An 18,869-nucleotide genomic window follows, 5' to 3' on the forward strand; every position below is an offset into this window, starting at 1 on the left:
GGGTTGAAGACTTGGGAGTTATTTAGCGATTTGATGGTTCCCAACAATCTAATATTATATTATTTATTTTGTAGCTAATACTATATTATATATTCTTTCTTTTAGGAGTGAAAGATAATGCTTCATTCCCATAAGCAACCCATATTAGACCTGCACCTACCCAAGCCAAAGCAGAGGTTTAGAATCTCTTCACCTTCCTAGCAAAAAGAAATGACTGGAACCCAAACAATGCAACGCAACCAATAAATTTTAGAGCTGGCCAAGAGTAAAGGATCGTTCCAGATCCAAATCCTCAGCCAGGAAGCAATTTGATCGAACACATCCATTGAAAATTGCTGGCTTTTGCATGCCTCAAATGTTCTACGGGAATTGAAAATTCACCTTCCCATGCAATTCTGGTGGAGATTGTTACGCTGCAGGAAATGAATTGCCCACCTACCATGACTAATATGAACATCAGCTGCGACATGCAATCCACCTTCTAGGGAGCATGTACACTACGTCATATAGAACAATATATGCTCGTGGATATGAAATTAAATTCATGAAATGTGAGATCTTTTTAGCCAAAACTAAGAGGATTGGCGAGTGGCGACACACTGAAAAAATTTATGGCCGAACAAACACTACATTTCCTTCTCAATTAGTATCTTACAGGAAATAACCTCATCCAGCTAGCTTAAAAATTTTTCAAATTCAGCAAAGATGGGAACCAAGTCACCAACAGCCATTAAAATGCTCACCAGTCGAAGAAACAAATCAAGGGAACTGTGCATCAGAAGTAGATCCAGACAGAGGAAACAAATGCACTAAACTGGAAAATTGAATTTGACATTTTCTTTGTTTTGGAGAAAAAATTATTATATTCATTTTCACCTTCCCCACAAACTGTGACAGACCTTTACAGCATTTCAAGGATCTGTAAACTCTATCCTGCCAATTTACATGGCATGCCCAATCTCGTTTTCAGCATACAGATTCTTTTGTACAAAAATGAAAAAAGTAAGTGCCTGTTCACGGATATTCGATTGATGCACACAATCAAGCAGCTATGTTTTTACCGCTTTGGGTGCAAGAATTACCGCTTTAGCCATGAGCCCACTCAACCTGCACAATATGTACATGCATTTTGCGCACTGTAATTCATCTGCTGATATGAAAGTTACCTTCAGCAGCAAACTGAATCGTGAATTACTCGAGAGATCTGCATAAATTCTTTAGTCGTCATGCTTCTACTTCTGGATTCCTTTCTCTCCACTTTAATAAGTCACTCTTATTCATGAGGCATTAAACAAAATCATCTCATTCCTTCTCAGCAATGACAACAAAAACATCCTTGCAAGACCATTTACGCTGTACGCTTTTGTCTGGCGGATTGATAATGGCTTGCTCAGCATTTGCAAGACGGTAGCCGATTACAATTTCTTTCCTCTGTCTGGCACGCACCATTATTTCATAAAAATTCATCTCTTCCTCCTCATGAAGGTAAAGATCAGCCGGTCGTATCTGCAATTCATTTCCCTGTTCCAAAGGTGTTCAGGTGCATACATTATGATTGAGAATCATGAAAGAGAATATCAATAAAAAATGTGAACTAATTAGTGTTTAGCTATGGTGACTTAACAATCATAAGAAAGGCTGGCCTGGATGTTTTATTTTCTTTTCTTCGCAGGAAGTTGTGCTTGTTTTGTATGTTGGAACAAATAATGTGATTGATATACTGAGATTCCAAATTTTCTTTCTTTAACATGGTATTATAAATTAATTCCCAGTGTAAGCAACAAATGGGATTACTCGGCATAAGAATAATATATCAGAAATTGTTTCTGCATTGCAAATTGACACAAAACTTCATTAGCATTTTTGGAGGGATGCTAGTCTAATTGCTCGAAATTTATCAATCAAATGCCTTCACATGCTTTGGGTGGTTGTTCTCCTAGAGGTGTCATATCCTCCTTCCCATTTTTGAACTCCTAGAACATTTGGCTTTGTTAGCTTTGTCCGGCTGTCTGCTTTACCAGTCCAAAACATGACAAGTTAGATGCAAGGCCTAGAAACATCAATATTCTTTGGGATCCTGTGCAATAATATTTTATTGATGTTATTTTCCTTGAACTCTAACAATTTGTTTGTGTCAACATTACTATTATTTATATCTTTCACCCTTTGTTTTCTTCAGGCATGCAATTGGGGTTAGACTTCTTGATATCTAGTTAGCGGATTCAAGTTCTAATTCTTTGCCTACTCTTCTCTGTATCATATTTGATTCTTCATTATACTTTTCATGGAACAAGTTAGAAATTCTCGTTAAACATTTTTGTGACAATGGAAATCAGGGTACTTATACAAGCTTAAACTCATGTATCCAAGAAGGTTGGTCTTCCTTGCAGCCAACAAATCTTCGAGGTTCATGGCAAGCCCCTCATCTTAAAGTGCCTTGGCAGACTTATAAGATGCCTGGTTAAGCAATCTTCACAACTATGTCATACTTCAAGTAGTTAGTTAGGGTTCCATGACTCCTTAAGAGCCTTCCTTAGGGGGCACTCGGTATATAGAAGAAATGTAGCCCAAAAGGAGAAAAAAAAAAAGCTTTGAAGGGTAATAGTTGGATCTTAAAGCTAAATCCAAAGGTGAGATAGCCCTGATCCTTTACAGCATTCATTCTTGATAAAACATCATCTAACACTTCTATATGTCATTTTAGCTTCTCTGCATACATTTCATTTAGTGTAGCCTGATTCTCAAGGTTAGCACCTCTTAGAAAGAAAGAAAAAGAAAGATCCAAAAGCATTAAAGCCTATTAAGTTAGAACTTGTGATTGATGTTCTTATTTGACTACTATATTGGTAAATAAAGCAAAATAAAGTGTATTATCATTGCAAAACTCTTAAATTGGCGCAAATCTCACATAAGTAGGCATTTAAACCACGGCACAAAACGAAGCTAGTAATCAAGAATGCAACCCATGTTGCATCCAAGAGCTAGAGAGTATGAAGATTAGGTACTTCTAGGAAATACATAAACATTTTCATTTATGAAAACCCTTTCATGAACTTTGTCATTTTAAAGGTCTTCCAATGTCTATATGATCTAGCATCTACCGAACATTTAGTTATACAGTTCCTTAACAAATACTGGGAAAATCTTCAGTGTCATGTAAAGCATCATCAAAGAACATGATTGTCAACTAAGCATGTGTGTTTGTTTGAGCCTGCATATGCATCTATTATAGATATCATTTAGACACAAAAGTTAAGTCCGAGTTACTGTAACTGGACCAGCAAATGTTTCAGTTTCATGCATCATGATGTTATATTGAGCTAGTCTTCTGGACATCAAAGTCATATTCATTTGAACTTTGAGAATGACAGCAACAAGAATAGATGTTTTCACAATATCAGCAAGTAACTTTTTGCTAATATATTGAAATTATCTATTTAAAGAAAACTAAGCAATCTAGTTTTATCATAATATCATCCGAAAATGATTGTACCTCTTCAGCGAAAAGCTCTTCCAACACATCATTTATTTGCCGGTCTTCTGCAACCATTGCTAATGCCATGCTCACCAATTCATTTGATAAGACATAATCACTAATTTTTGACATGGACAATAAATTCTTCGTCCTAGGATCCAGAATTTCACTGATTATGACGGATTTATCAGATGCTTGCCGCATTTCTCCGATCCAAGAACCTTGGGAGAAACTTCCTCGGTGAACATGGGAGACCATAGCTTCCTTATAAGGAAGTCGTTTTGCCTATAACAAAATTTTCAAAGTATGTTTTTGTTGAAATTCAAGATTTAGATATCTAACTGCAGAATAATATCTGAGAAATTCTAGAGCTTTTTCCACAAAAAAACTAATGATATTAATGTACAGCTGCACACTTGCACTGGCAATCAAACTCTAAGCCAGACAAACTTTTGACAAAAATTCTATTTCTGAAATTCATCCACAAATATTCACAAACAACCGGTTCTATTTTATTGTAACCTCTTATACAACAAATACTATCAATACAATTGACTGCAATTATCTTTTTTTCTATTTCTTGTCTTATGGGAACAATATAACTTTTTTTAAAAAACTTTTGGAAACTAAGAAAGTAACATTAGCTAGATTGATACAAACTTCACAGGCATGTGTACAGATTAATATAAATATGTAATGGGCGTTTATTTTTGCAACTTGAAGTTTTAGATATATAATCAAATATTAGAGGAAAAGACGAATGGGGAAGGATACAGAGATAGACTTACATACAAGGTTCGCTGTACCGGTCGGTACCGGTCGGTACCGAGCGTACCGTACCCGTACCGATGGGTACCGGTATCGGTACACCAATGTCGGTACGGTCGGTACCGAGCGTACGGTACCGTACCGACACTCGGTACGCCTATACTAGTGCGGCACCGGTACGGGGTTCGGTACCGGTACGGCGAACCTTGCTTACATATATATATATATATATATATATATATATATATATATATATATATACATGGATGCATATATGTATATATGCATGTATCAATGTATACAAGTCAATGCTTGGATGCTTACATTAAAAGAAGAATAAGGGGGAGAGGGGAAGAGAGAGAAGTACACTATCTAACAAATAAAATAATAGAATAGCCCTGATATGAGTTTGCAATTTGTTTAAGTTATTCATTAGGTCTATTTCAGCTTACTGAAGATGTGATACGACCATAGTATGCCGTACCATACCGAATAGGACGGTACCGAACGTACTGCACCGTATCGGTTTGGTACCGGTGACGTACTGACACTCGTTACGCCAGATGTATCGCATACCATACCGTACCAACACTATGCTAGTGTGGCACTGGTATGGGGTCCGGTACCGATACGGCGAACTTTGGATAGGACACTTAAATAGATAACCAACAGTGATGGTTTTACACTAAAACACGATGAGACTTCAGCTTAAATTGTTCCATAACCAAGATCGCTTACGTTAAAAACATAATAAAACTTTGGATGAAGTGTTCAGCACTTGAAACAAAGAGTCTGTTGCATAACACTACAAAAAAGTACCAACTGTCAGCACTTTTTGCTAATGTCAGCAGGACACTAAGATGAATGTCCAGCTGTCTTGTGTCATCCAACCTTGTCCAAGTGTCTAAAAGTGCCAACTGCCAACACGTTCAGAAACCTTAAAATGGAGTGTCCAAGTAACATAACAAATGATAGTACTGCAGAAGAATCCCTGCTGATTCACATGGTCACACTCGAACATTTCTTGACTTAAGCACAGAACTGCAGAAACCAAACAAAATGGAAAGGGGCATATGAAGAAATCATGCATATTTTGCAAAGTGAACTGCTCGGAGAAAGGTATACCAATCGGAAGAAAACAACGTTACTTTATTAACCTTTGTAACATGCAGAGTGATGACAGAGCAGCCTTGAAGAAATATATTCACACAACAGATAATTCCCACTGAAAGCTAATAGAAATTCAATCGTGAACCTGAATATCTCTGATTAGCAGTAATGTTGCAAGAGATCTTGAATCAGCTTGAATTGCAGAGTCTTCCACAGATTCATCAGCCAAAATCAAAATCTGCATGATGTTTTTCGCAAATGAGATTAATTCAATATACTGAACTACCAATCATGAAAGATTGCAGCAATTCCACCTAAGACTTAAAATTAGCAGTTTAATGCACAAACTGATTCAAGTAATTTACAGAATCAAATGATTCTAGTGGGAGGCTCTCCAAGTGCCGGCGGATGACAGCATTTCCTTCACGGTTGACCAGAGTTATGTTTTCTAATCGACTGAAGTCCAGACCACCATCAATTAGCTTTTTTTCCCTCTCACTCTCAGCCACATCATTGAACATCCACAATTCTGATTCTGGTGCAAGAAAAGCATCCAATACCTGAAACAGTGTATTTTACGATTGAATTAATGCTGGAATTTGCTTTTGTACAACATCTTCGACCTTCAAGTAACCTGGAATAATTTATATTGTCATAACCGAGTCTATATTTAGCTGCAAGAAGAACCATGGAGTATAGTTCAAATCTGCTAATATATTGAAGCAACAGTAAAAAAACTTGAATAGAAAGTCAAAGTAATTTATTTTATTTTTAAACATTTTCAATTTTTTAACAATTTTTATTGTTGGTCTAAGGGAACTATTTGGAGTAGGATAAGTGTATAAAGATATACCTTACGTATATATTGAGTTGTTGGAGGCCATAAAAAAGCAATAGATTTAATTTTACAAAGATTACATATTATTTATATCAGTTATGAGGCGTTCTGGATTTTTGTAATTCAGAAAAGCTTTTAGGGAAAATGAAGAACAGTCCAAATACAACCCAATAATTGGCATTACAATAGCAGAGACATTACCTTATCAGTATATCATGGAATTTAGTCAGCCCAAGGTTGATTTTGCCACATTTGTGTCAACTCATATGTTAAGAAGCTCAGATAGTTGAGTTCCCACTAGCAATGACCCAGAAAATCTACAAGTAGCAATTTCGCTAATGGCAGGAAAGACGCACTTTTGATTTTCAACAAGTGAAAATTGTATTTTTTAAAAAAGAATATGAGAACAAATTAAACAATCTCCAAGAGAACTTTTGGAAGATATGCCAACACATGGATAAAACTTCCTCTGTAAAAAAAATGGGCTAAAAGGAACAGAAGAGAAGATAAACAATGGCAATAAAAGAACATACGATGAAAACACACAGAAATCTGCAATAAGAAAACTAGCTTGTCTTCAATGAATCTTACATAAGAAATGCAGAACATGTCAAATGCATTTTACAAAAGGTTATCACGGTCATTTATGCAAAGAATATATTATATTATGGGAGAATTTTGTTTTTGGTTGCTCAGAGGATCTACTATCTCTATGTAACCGAGTTTCTTTGTTGGTTGTTCTGAGTAGTCAGCAAAACAAGCCTCTTATCTGACACTGAATCAAAAGGTTTCCTGATCTAGGGTGAGCAAACTCCCAGGTAACCACTGAGACACCTATGACCACAGAATTCAAATAAAAAACGGTGCAACTATCATATTGAATTCCTTATAATGTTACCATAATCATATCTTCCATATCTCGCCGCCAACCACAAAAAAGTATCCTTTCTGGAGACTTTGGAACAATAAAATCTTTGGGAAGATATCCTCTATGGACCTGCATAATTAATAAAAAGAGAGGGTATTAGGGGCTTCGAAGTAAGAACTCACCACTATCATGTCATCTATATCCCGTCGCCATCCACAAAGTAAAATCTTCTGGGGCTTTCTTGCGGGCCGGACAATGTCTATGTACACTTCATCTTTGACCTGAATGATAAAATTGATTATGCTTTTGTACGTTCTAGTAGTGGTACATTTTATGTATTTATAGTTTCAGTGGGATCAAATTGACAAGAGTAAATTATAGAATGGACAAGCTAGGTTGCCCTCTGTTTATTTTTCTTTCTTAGTCAAACTTGATAATAGGTTTTAATTTTTTTTCTTGCAATCTTGGATCCCTATTGATACAAGAAATCCTTTTGGCATATGCATTCCTTAGGCATGTAGTTCAGGACCTCATTACGAACAAAGCAAAAAAAAGTATGAGTGAAATTTAATTAGAAATTTAGAATGCAATTGTACCATTGAATGTAGGAGGAACACCTATTCCTGGTTCACTAGTTTTCAACAATCTTGGTTAGAAAATAAAGTGTGAAAACTTCTATACACTAATATGGGTCGTAGAACCATAGAGTCAGAGTTACATTAAATATGTGCACATATAGATTGAGATTACGGTCGACGGAATCGTCCCGAACTACCTGGTTTGGGGCGCACCGAGCCGTACCGATAGTGGACCGAGACGATTCTGGCAACCAAACGAAAAACCGGGATGATGGAGGAGGAGAAGGAAAGAGAGGAAAGAGAGAGAGAGAGAGCAGAAGAGGAAGGGAAAGGAAGAGAGAGGAAGGGTGGCGGCCTTGCCGACTTTACTTAAAAATTTCGAAAATAAAAAGGGGCCCCCTTCGAGACCCTTATGGAACCAGAGCAGAGCCCCTCCTCCGCCCCTTTGCGCAGCTCCCTGGCCCTTCGCCGGCCTTCGCCACCCTCTCTCTCCCTCCCTCCCCCTTCTCTCTCTTTCTCCCTCTTTTTCTCTCTCCAATTCTCCCTCTCCCCCGCCTCCACTACTGTGTCGGTACGGGCCTGGCATAGAACAACACAGGGGCGTACCAACCTGTGCCGCCAGACAACCAGTCCGGGCTCCAGTTATGACATAGCAATCCTTGATTGAGATGAAATTTTGCACAACAAACCATTAACAATGCCTTGAAAAAAAGGATGAAGTAATGACATCAGGTTAATTGGGGACAAAAGTACTATCCCAACTCCCAAGGATTTGTTCACAACCCTTGACTTAAGTGAATATCCTATCTTCAGAAAGAATAATATGGATTCAATAAAAACAATTAACGGCAGAGGATTCAGCGCAGATGCATCTTGGCAGTGTTATATGTTTGTAATTTATAACTGAGTTATATTTTCATAAACCAATAATAAGCCAGCTTAATTAAATGAACTAGAATGTTGAGGCAGCAATAAGGGCCCATGAGCATATAAAGTTAGAAGCAAAGTCAAGGATATTGAGATGCATGCATGCGCTTATACTAGGAGAGAGTGTTGGAAACAAGTGCAGTGGAGGAAACTTAGGAGCCAACCAATCAAGACAGTTTGGACAAGTGCAGCAACAACACCTCCAGCCAGATGGGACCTCTTAATATAGGTTGAATCTCGATGGAGAACCACACCAACACATCGATGGGGTAGTCAAGAAAACTGCAATTCAAATGAACTGGTTGTAGATACTTGAACCATAGCCCATTGGGACTTTTAAAATGATGGTCGACACACTATAAATCTCAAATTCTACAATATAGTTTAAATGAATCCGGGTTAGAAACTTTGTTTCCACTTCATAGAGACTATTGTCATGCGGGCTTAGTGCTTTAGCGGGATAATATTTAGGGCCGGGAACCAGCGGGGAATAGACTGGTGCCTGATACCATTTTTCTTCTAAGGAATTTCCCATCATTTTAGCTTCCTTCTGCTTGATTGTGCATGCAGCCTTCCAGGAGTCAAAATCCCAGCTAATCGAAGGCATGGCATTTGCAGAAGCAAGGTAATTATTCATATGCAATATAAGACCATCAGATGTATAGATAAAAGATGAACACATACAGAGCTTCGCCTGTTTATATATTGTTACCCACTTGACAGTTCAACTATCCAACAATTCATTGCACAGTACCCCCTCGCCAAGAGGGCCAGGTTGCCAATTTAGTTCCCATCACATCCAATAAAGAGTTAATGAGACAGTAACACCGAGTCAGATATTCAAGCACCCACCATAATGCCTTCTTCTCAAGTGATTTTTATATGTTCTACTGCTCTTTATCACGTCAATGGGATTGATATTGAATTTTTTTTTTCACAAAGTAGTTAACTTATTTGTCCTCCCAATTTTAATACAGTGCATTCTCAACAGAGTATCCCACTTCCTAAGAATCTATTGCCCAAAAGCATAGCATGAGTAAAATGTTAAGGTGTCCAGAGAAATCTGCCATGACATCCTTGAAAAAAACCAAAAGTAGTAACAGATGAAAGTATGAATGAATGTATGTGCAGAATATAAAACCAAATGAATCAACTGCCATCACATGTTAGACCTGACATATGCTAGAAGCGCTGAATGCCTCCATATTATCATGTAATCATGGTCGGTCAGTGTGAAAAGAGAATTGCAATGCCATGTCACCATTTGCAACTTCAGTGGCCCATTACAGTGTGCATTTAGAGGAATCAAGCTAAATTTAATCGTGTCAAATAACAATTATAAAAATAGTAATCTTCTGTTAACAGTTAAAAATAAACTAACCTGCCATAATATGTATAATTGTGATCTGTGAGGTAAGCATGTTGTGGATTAAATGCACAGGCAAGTACAATGATACGGTTACAGACTCGAAAAGTCGAAATGAAAGAAAATTAAGAAGCATAGATTAAGAGGTTAACTTAGAAGGAAATTAACATAGATTGCAAGGTGAACTTAACCATCTATAAAAGTTCTGCACACTAGGTGAATATTGCCAGACCTCCTAAACAATAACAACATTGAAAAGAACTGATTATGACTAAGTTAATAAACAATTAAGGTCCCAGGGTAGGATATTTTGAATATTAAGCCTATGCACAGATACATAATATTGGGAATCAAATGGATGAATGCAAGCATATGCAATAGCCTGATGAAGAGGCAATAATGTTATGCATTCCACAAGCTAGGGATTGTTACATGATCTAAACTCCAGCAAATTTTCTCGCAGAAAAAATTGAAAGAGTAGCTAATACGCAATCAAAGATGACTTGAAACATTTCTACAAAGTATTGATTATCTAAAAAAGAAAAGGAATTCACCATGGGCAATGTAGTTGGGGCATAACTATCATCATCTTCTGCAATTACAAGTATTTCATCACCCTCCTGAAGAACATAGGAATCATCAGGATTCAAAATGATCTTTCCTCCAGAAGATGCCACTTTTATTCCACAAGGTATGGCATCAGGAAAGCTGATCAATACATCTTCAAATTGCATTTCATCCAACTGGGGCCATCTTTTGATGTAAAACTCACAGTTTTCAAACCCAAGGATATCTTCCCAGATCTGTCAAAACCTATTAAATGATTAGGCTAGGGAAAATAAAAAGAATCAACCAAAAACAAAATGATATCTTTTGTTCATAAAAGTAAAACAAATCTGACCTAAAAACTACACTTGTGATTAGATCACTATATATTAATTTCAATATGAAGACTCGATTCATTTGTTTCACCTTGTATGGGCCCATTTTTTCATTGCCTTAATTGAGAAAGGCAAAGAGGTACAGCAATGTTACATCTCAGATAGACAAAAAACTACGATGTTTACAAGCACATGAAATGTTGTTAATAATTACCAAGCAAGATAATGACCTCTTGAAAATGAACATGGCAAAAGTTCTCTTCTTCACTTCTAAAATCTGAAAGCACACTACTACTTTTGCAATTTCTAACTCACGAGAAGTATCCACAAAAAGGTATGTAAGAGAACACTATATTGATATTTAGCTTCGCAACAAACAATCCAATCCAGATGCCTACACTTGTAAGCTAAACGTTCAAGTTAGAATAGCAACTGCGAACAGCATTATTATGCAAGTCGGACTCCTATGATGGCAAAAGAAGGCAAAGAAGAAACTAACAATGCGAGAAATACAACTCAATAAATCAGGTTCTGAATATTTGGTGAGCACGAGAAGGCAGGAAAAAAAAACAAAACCTTCCTTAAAAGGAGACCAAGGAAAGCAAGAAAAGAGCAAGAGAGCATCCTGGAATCCAAAACATCCCTAACCTAAGCTCAATTGAAAAAGTGAGTATAAACTGGAAGGTAGATCAGCAAACTCAAGGGGATGACTGCATCCAAAGGATGCATTAGGTAAGCAAGAAAACCGCCCAACTATGCAAGGCAATCCAACCAAAATAAAAAACACAAATGAAGTTTCATGTCAACAAAAGACAGGAAAAAAACAACTATGTTACATTATCTGAAATTGACCTGAGCAAGACCTGGTTGTCGAGCACACTGTATCATAAGGCGACCAATCACATCATGAGCAACAACAGTTTCAACAAGATCTCCACCAACTAGTTTAACTAGGACTTCATTATCAAGATCGCTCAATTCTACGACTATATGTCCACTTAATCCTTCTTTAACTCCAGTCAAGCTTAAAACAGTTCGCAATGCCCGTGCGTCACTCTGTAATCATCAGGTGCAAAAGTGATAAGTAACTCTTTAGACATAAATTTCACAATGGTCAGTGGAATAATCTCGAACTGCCCGGTTTGGGGCGTATCGAAGGCGAACGGGAAGGGTTCCGGCAACCGAAACGAGAAACCAACAATAAAGGGGGAGGAGAAGGAAGGAGGGAATAAGAGAGAGAGCGGGGGAGGGAGGAGGAGGGAGGAAGAGGGAGAGGAAAGCAGAGAGAGAGGTGGAGGCCGGCCGGCGGAGGCCAGCCGGCCGTGCAGAGGAGGGGCTCGGCCTCCGGTTTCTCTATTTCGTTCAAAACAGGGGTCTCAATGGGGATCCCTTTTTAATTTCGACTTCATTTAAAAATCTCGAAATTAAAAAATGGCCCCTCCAGGACCCCTGTTTCGAACGAAATAGGGAAACCGGAGGCGGAGCCCCTCCTCCGTGCGGCTCGCCGGCCTCCGCCACCCTCCTCTCTCCCCCTTCTCTCTCTCTTCTTCTTTCCCGTCCTCCCTCTCCCCTGCCCCCTCTACTGTGTCAGTATTGGCCCGGCACGGAACGGCACAGGGGCATACCAACCTGTGCCGCCGGGCAACCGGTCCGGGCCCCGGTTCCGGCACAATAATCCTTGGCCAAAACAATACCTGGTCTGCATTTCCATCTTCAGCTAAGACCACCACTGCACGAGCCTTCGAAACAGAAACCTATTTAATAATAGACACTTGATTCAGCAAACAAATTTGCATAGCAGAAAATGAAAATCATTAATCAGCATCATAAATTTCAACTAAGTATAGTCATATTGTTTTAAAGGAAAAAATTTTCATCAACTATTGAAATTGACGATAGAAATTGAGGTCAAGACTTCAAGAAAATAGGTAGACCTTTTTCAGATCTGCAAGAATTAGAGGACTTCCACTTCTGCATATGACAGATGTTCCCTTAAAGTCAAACTCCATTTTGGAAATATCTAGTTCCATTTCCTCCTTGTCCCTCTCAGCCATCACCACTACAGTGCCACCACCCAAACTCTCATTGGCTATTGCAAGTTGATTCAGTAAAGAACCCTGCTCTCCCATTAGAAGCATTAAATTATGAAAATAGCAATGTTAGCAGATATACATACAAATGCCATCTACTAATAATTTTACTTACAGCTTTAGCACAAAAAATCAACTATCAAATGCCATATGCATGCCTTGTGCATAGGCTTTAAATAAAAATTGAAGAGATCCAAATCATGACATTTCCCATCTTTTAAGAAGAAAGATGTGAAAATCTTAAACTATCGTTCTTGGAAAATAGCTATATAGTCATCTGTAACAACCACATGCAGGGGCAAAATCTCAGTGCCAGAGAGAAGCAAAAAGCATGTTATCGGAAATATTTTGGTAGATTGTAAAGTAAAAGATTTGGTGGGTCGGACTGCTGATTAACAATCATTTCATGTAGGTTTCTGGACACGGTGCATGGTTCCTGAATAATAGAGATCATAAAATGAAGTAAATGACACTGCAAAAGATTCCATATTAATAAACATATAGATACAAAATCATATAGACACTTGTCAATAAATAAGTAGATCACCTATAAATGTAAACACTGATTCTAAAAAAACTACTAACAGGTAGGGGTAAAAAGATGCTGTTCTTGTATTTGAAATTTTCAAATAGGTGATTTTGTCCAAAAAATTGCAGTATTAGTTTCAATTCAATAATGTTACTTAGTCCAAAAATCTACATCCTGTTTTAACAATCATTTTATCTGTATAATTTTTCTGCATTTAAAATATTTTTCTGCAAATTTATATCCCAGCCTAACCGTATAATCTTTTGATAACAGTATAATCTTTTGAAAGGATTTTTACTAGAATAATGGTTATCAAAGATTGCTTGTTAAGCATAAAAGGTTCCTTCAAAAAGATGCATTGGCCTAAAGACAACTAGTCTACTTTAATTCACCTACATTCAGGGCTGAATTTAGCCAGGAGGCCCAGGATGGTGTCATGTATGGGTAAAACAGAGCCAATAAAACTGCCAAACTTCTTTAAAGTAACTAAAGAGCCTTACTTCGCTCTAGAAACAGAACAGAAGGAAAGCAGTGAGGAAATATGAGAATAAATCCTCTATTATAAATTAAAATCCATATAAGCCATCTCACTTTAAAAACAGGATAGAAAGGATAGTGAAAGGGGTACACGTGAATGAAAAAGAACCTTTATTTGTTGATTAATTCATTCATTATTACATTTATGTTGAGATTGAGGGGTCCTCAATTGGGTGAAAAATTTATGGTGCATCGAAGGGTTAGAAATCAGGAGAGGAGAATTAACAAAAGCAAGATGTAGAAAAAGGAATTACAAGCTTCATTAGCTGAGGATGTCGACTTGCTGAGGTTTGGATTTTAGAAAGCACAGATGGCATCATAATTAATGATCCAAATGGCTTGGGCAAGGTGCATCAGTTATGGTCATGGTTTTCCTAAAATCTGTGAGAGAAAGAAGAGGAGTGATGTTTGATTGGTTAGCTACTTCCTAATATCATCAAACAAAGCATGCATAATAGTTTTGCTCCCAGATTCTTGACAGTATTCAAGCATTTGGTTCTCATCATGCAGATGCTGAGCTGAACTTCATGATGCAAGGAACATGTAGTTTACCAGACGTTTTTGACAAAAAAAAAAAGAAGTTGAAATTAGAAAAAATCACTCACATCAATGATTTTTCTCATCCACGGGAACCCTGAACTACTGCCTCTCTCTCTCTCTCTGTGTGTGTGTGTGTGTGTGCATGTGTGAGCGTGCCTGATTTCTAGTGAACTTTCTTGTTTCAGAATGCTGGTATCTTGTTTAAGAACTAGTAAGATTGCTGTTAACATTGCTCACAACAAGAATGTCATAAATTTTTTTGGCTCTCAGAGTTATTTAAACTCCACAGAAAATGAAACAGTGTTAATGTATGATGTTTCAGAGAACTGCCGGTAGTATTTAGTACTCACAAAAGAAGGGAAAATAACTATATAAAAGATGCAAGAAAAGTAAAATCTAAATTTACCAATTTATCACTCCAGCCAAGGATTAGTGTGTGATTTTTCTCTATGACTTTACTTCTGCCCTTCCTCAAAGAATCAAACTTCTCAGAGATCGTGTCAGAGACAAGCCCAAGCATCATGGCAAATATTAACATTCCACCAAAACTGATAGAAACTGAAACTAACTTGGGGCCAATACCAACTGAATTTGCATGATTGCCTGAATCGGCAACATAAGTCCAAGATAACCACAGACAGTCTGCTAAGCTATCATCTGTCACACCAAAGAGTGCCAGACCACCAAGACATATAAGAAGAAAAGTTGCAAGAAATAAAGCCAACGGCTTAGCATATGGTTGCACTGACAAAAATACATCGACTCGGTATGCCAACTCCTTGCTAAGAGAAACCGCCTCAGTATCTGCTGGCATCCTTAGCCTTGAAATGTTGTCAATGTGTTTAAAAGTAATGAGTGCAATGGACAGCACAGCAAGTGAAAAGAACAGAGCAGAATTTTTTAGTTTCCTATTTAGTATATGATCACCCTCTTGTGATACAATATTGCTGCTTTCCAATGGAGGAAATATATCACATGCCTGTAGTCTTGCATTGAGCATGGACAGCTGGTCCTGTAAAACAAAAACATATCAAGTAAAAACTATCTGTGAATAGACCAAATGACATTTTCGCATCTATATATTTTTTTCTCATACTGGATAACAATCAGGTGTAAGAATGGCATCTCTGGAAGTTACCTAAATAAATTTTATAAAAAAAATTAGCTTCCCTTCCCTTTTCCTGTGGGAAAATGATTCATGAAAACATGCAAGCACAAGAATGATTCCATTTATAGTATTGAATAAAAGCCATTTAAGTACATCAAAAATTCATAATGCATTTGTTCAAAAAATTATAGAAGATTCCTTTGCTCAGTTGAATGGCTGCAAAGCCTTCATTTTACTGTCAATTTGAACTCTCTATTGGAAAATTTTGAGGATGAACAGATTAAGCTGAATTCAGATGGCTCTCTCTAGTTATTGCTTCAGGATGGTGGGTTTTGATAGGACCATAAAAGTGATATTGTTTTTAAGTTTGGTGCCTCCTCTCCACAACATATTCATAAGTTAAAAGAAGCACTTGCTGATCCAAAGTAATGCTCTTTGCCAGGCATTTCTAGTTCTTGCATACAATCAGAGTTTTTCTTTTCTTTCTTTCTTTCTTTTTTTGTTTTTTTTAGTATAATGGTGAAAGCATTAGAACAACCAAAATCAAATACTTGGAAACCAACACCGTCAAGATTTGAATCTAGAAACACCCCCCTGCATGGAGGAGGTGTACCAGTTTGCTTGCATAAGTTTGGAGATGAACTTGAGCATTCCATGGAATACATAGGCCAAAGTATAAGTCCATGTAAGATGCTGAGTGCAAACTATCTCAAATATGGTAATTGATTTATGGAATGCATAGGTTCCAAATCAGTCATATTTGGAGAGAGGAAAACAAATCTATATGTAAGGTTTGCCGTCTCGGTATCAGATCCCGTACTAGTACCATTCTATTACAATATCAATATGCGGTACAGTATGAGATGGCGGAACATACTGATACACCGGTATGGTACAATACACTCGGTACGTACATTGCTGACTGGTTCGGCAAACCTTGTACGTATATTTTCTTGCAGGCAACTACTACGCCTGCTGTGGATTTGAAATATCATATGGTTCAACCCCCATTTTCCAACATAACAATTAAGCTGAAGGAAATCCTGGATGAGGTTAATGACATTGTATATACTGGCTTTAAGGAGGGTTGTGTTTATCCTTTTTAGCAACACTGATCTTTTAAGTTATTTTTTTTGAATAAATTGTATTTATAACTGAATGATTGATGTTCCACATATTTGCACTTAGACTACAACCATCTAAAGTGGGGGAGAGAAAACCAGGACTTTGGTTTTCCAGAATGTAAGAACCATGGCAACAATCTAGAGGCCAGAAAGTGAAGCTAATTATTGGTATAGCCAATTCCATATCAAATCATCATGGAAAGGGAAATGTAAGTACATTCAAGTTCACAAGAACACAACAATATATTTATGCAATAAAAACATCAAGATTTCTCATTCCTTGATATCCATCTAAGCCATGAGGATCCATCATGCCATATCTATTTCAGTTGTTATGGCAATTAATCGCATTTGATAAACTAGACATAAGGAACATAGCCAGTAGATGTTGTTACTTTACCTGCAAAACTATAAGTTGGTTATGTAATGAAAAGTTTTTGTGAAGGAGAGAAGTGAAGCAGGTGACGATAATCTGCAAGAAACCAGGTTGCATGTAAAACAACATAAATATAATTTGTAAATACTGCAGTTAACATATATTTGGCAAATGATGAAAAATAATATGTTTCAACGTAGTTAGGAGATTAATCAATCCAACATAATTCACTCTCCACAAGATCACAGAAAACTTATCATGAGTTGAACCATAATTTCGACTACACTGAATATTCAATAAATTCTGCAACATGCACAAAATTCTGCAGATAAATCTAAGAAAAAAGGAGCAAATTTCAGGTCATGTTATTGAATCATAAAGTCAAGTAGATGATTAATCAGTCAAGTGGGAAAATAGAAAACTAAACATTAGCAAATTCGGTACAAATTCTGCAGAACTTTAAAAAACCAGAAAAGTGGCAATTTTTGTTCAAACTGCCAATGTTTTAGCTTCATGATCGAACAACAGCTGTGCCATGCATTAGATTTTGCCGCAAATAAGAAACAAAAATATTACCAATGAATTCCCCACGTCCCAAGAAATCTGACAGCACAGATCAAATTTCTCGGTCCTTAATAGATAATAAATCCAGGAAAGACAAAGACTCCGTTTTTACCTCTTTCCGGATGGTAAATAGTGTATCTACCCCAATGATACTATTGTTCCGGACCATTATGAACAAAGATCCGGGTGAAACATGCACTTCTTCGAGAATGAAAAAAAACAACAAATATATATATATATATATATATATAACAAAACATAAGAAAACAATTGGCAAGAAGTAGAAAAGGAGTTGATGGTTAAAAAGATCAATTTGCACGAAATTTCTTCTACTAACCGCCACGGAAACCGCCATGGGCCACCGAAACCTGACCCTGCCGTCGAAGAAGACCCCGGCGCCCTTCCTGACCGCCGGCTTATAATCCCGGGCGGCCTGGGGGCCGTCCGTTCTTGCCGTCTTGTCTGGCGTCGGCGCATCGAAGCAGACCTTCCGGCGGACCCCGGCGTACCTGGAATCCCTCCGGCGGATCGACGACGGAAGCGGCGGCGAGGAGGTGGTGGTGACGGCGCCTCCGCCGGCGGCGGCCGGGAGGGAGGAGAAGGTGGAGCCAGGGGCCGCGCGCTGCGACCTGGGCTCGCGGAGGAAGGGCTTGGAGGCCCTGGTGGTGGAGGGGAAGACGGAGGGCCTTCTAGGGTTTAGGGTTCGGGCGGAGGGGGCGGTGTGGACGAAGGGGGCCGAGGGGAAGAACCAGTCCCGGTGGACGGGCGGAGGGGACGGCTCCGAGTCCAGGGACATTTTGGGAATAATCCAACACACGAGGGGCGTTCTGGGAGTACACAGAATTCGCGATAAACTTGTCGCGAGATCTAGCGACGGGGATGTAGAAAATATGACACAATTAGCTGTACCAAGATCGAGAATTTATTTTATTTAATTGAATATATAATTCATAATATAACGCTCAATTATTAACTAGTTAATAGTCAACGTCATGAAACCTATTAAAATTTTCCTAAATGTATATTTAACTTTTTTTTTTTTTTTTTAACATCGGCTGTTCACATTAATTTTACCTGAGCACGACCAGTAGTGTTAAAAAAAAAGAAGACAACACAGTAAAGTAGAAACAATAGAACTTTGAGTCCAAAAAAACTCTCCAAAGTGATAAGCAGCAAAGAAGACGACTCAA

General features: G+C 37.8%; 1 protein-coding gene across 5 annotated transcripts; it reads right to left on the reverse strand.

Moving 5' to 3' along the window:
- Positions 1–805: 805 nt before the first annotated feature.
- On the reverse strand, positions 806–18,560 carry LOC103706118 (probable ion channel CASTOR). 5 transcript variants are annotated; one of them, XM_039114278.1, is made up of 12 exons: positions 18,017–18,560; positions 17,140–17,211; positions 14,914–15,519; positions 12,746–12,928; positions 12,506–12,565; positions 11,664–11,867; positions 10,485–10,733; positions 7,090–7,188; positions 5,719–5,913; positions 5,499–5,591; positions 3,494–3,760; positions 806–1,521 (listed from the first exon to the last, which is right to left on the reverse strand). In XM_039114278.1, the coding sequence occupies exons 1-12, from the start codon at positions 18,473–18,475 to the stop codon at positions 1,303–1,305; spliced, it is 2,706 nt and encodes a 901-aa protein (XP_038970206.1). In that variant the 5' UTR covers positions 18,476–18,560; the 3' UTR covers positions 806–1,302. The 5 variants fall into 5 exon arrangements, 4 of the variants coding, with proteins under 4 accessions (XP_038970206.1, XP_038970208.1, XP_038970212.1 ...); XM_039114280.1 differs by lacking the exon at positions 7,090–7,188 and adding an exon at positions 7,242–7,340; XM_039114284.1 differs by lacking the exon at positions 11,664–11,867.
- Positions 18,561–18,869: the final 309 nt, after the last annotated feature.

This window comes from Phoenix dactylifera, chromosome 1 (assembly GCF_009389715.1).
Source record: "Phoenix dactylifera cultivar Barhee BC4 chromosome 1, palm_55x_up_171113_PBpolish2nd_filt_p, whole genome shotgun sequence".
NCBI lineage: Eukaryota > Viridiplantae > Streptophyta > Magnoliopsida > Arecales > Arecaceae > Phoenix > Phoenix dactylifera.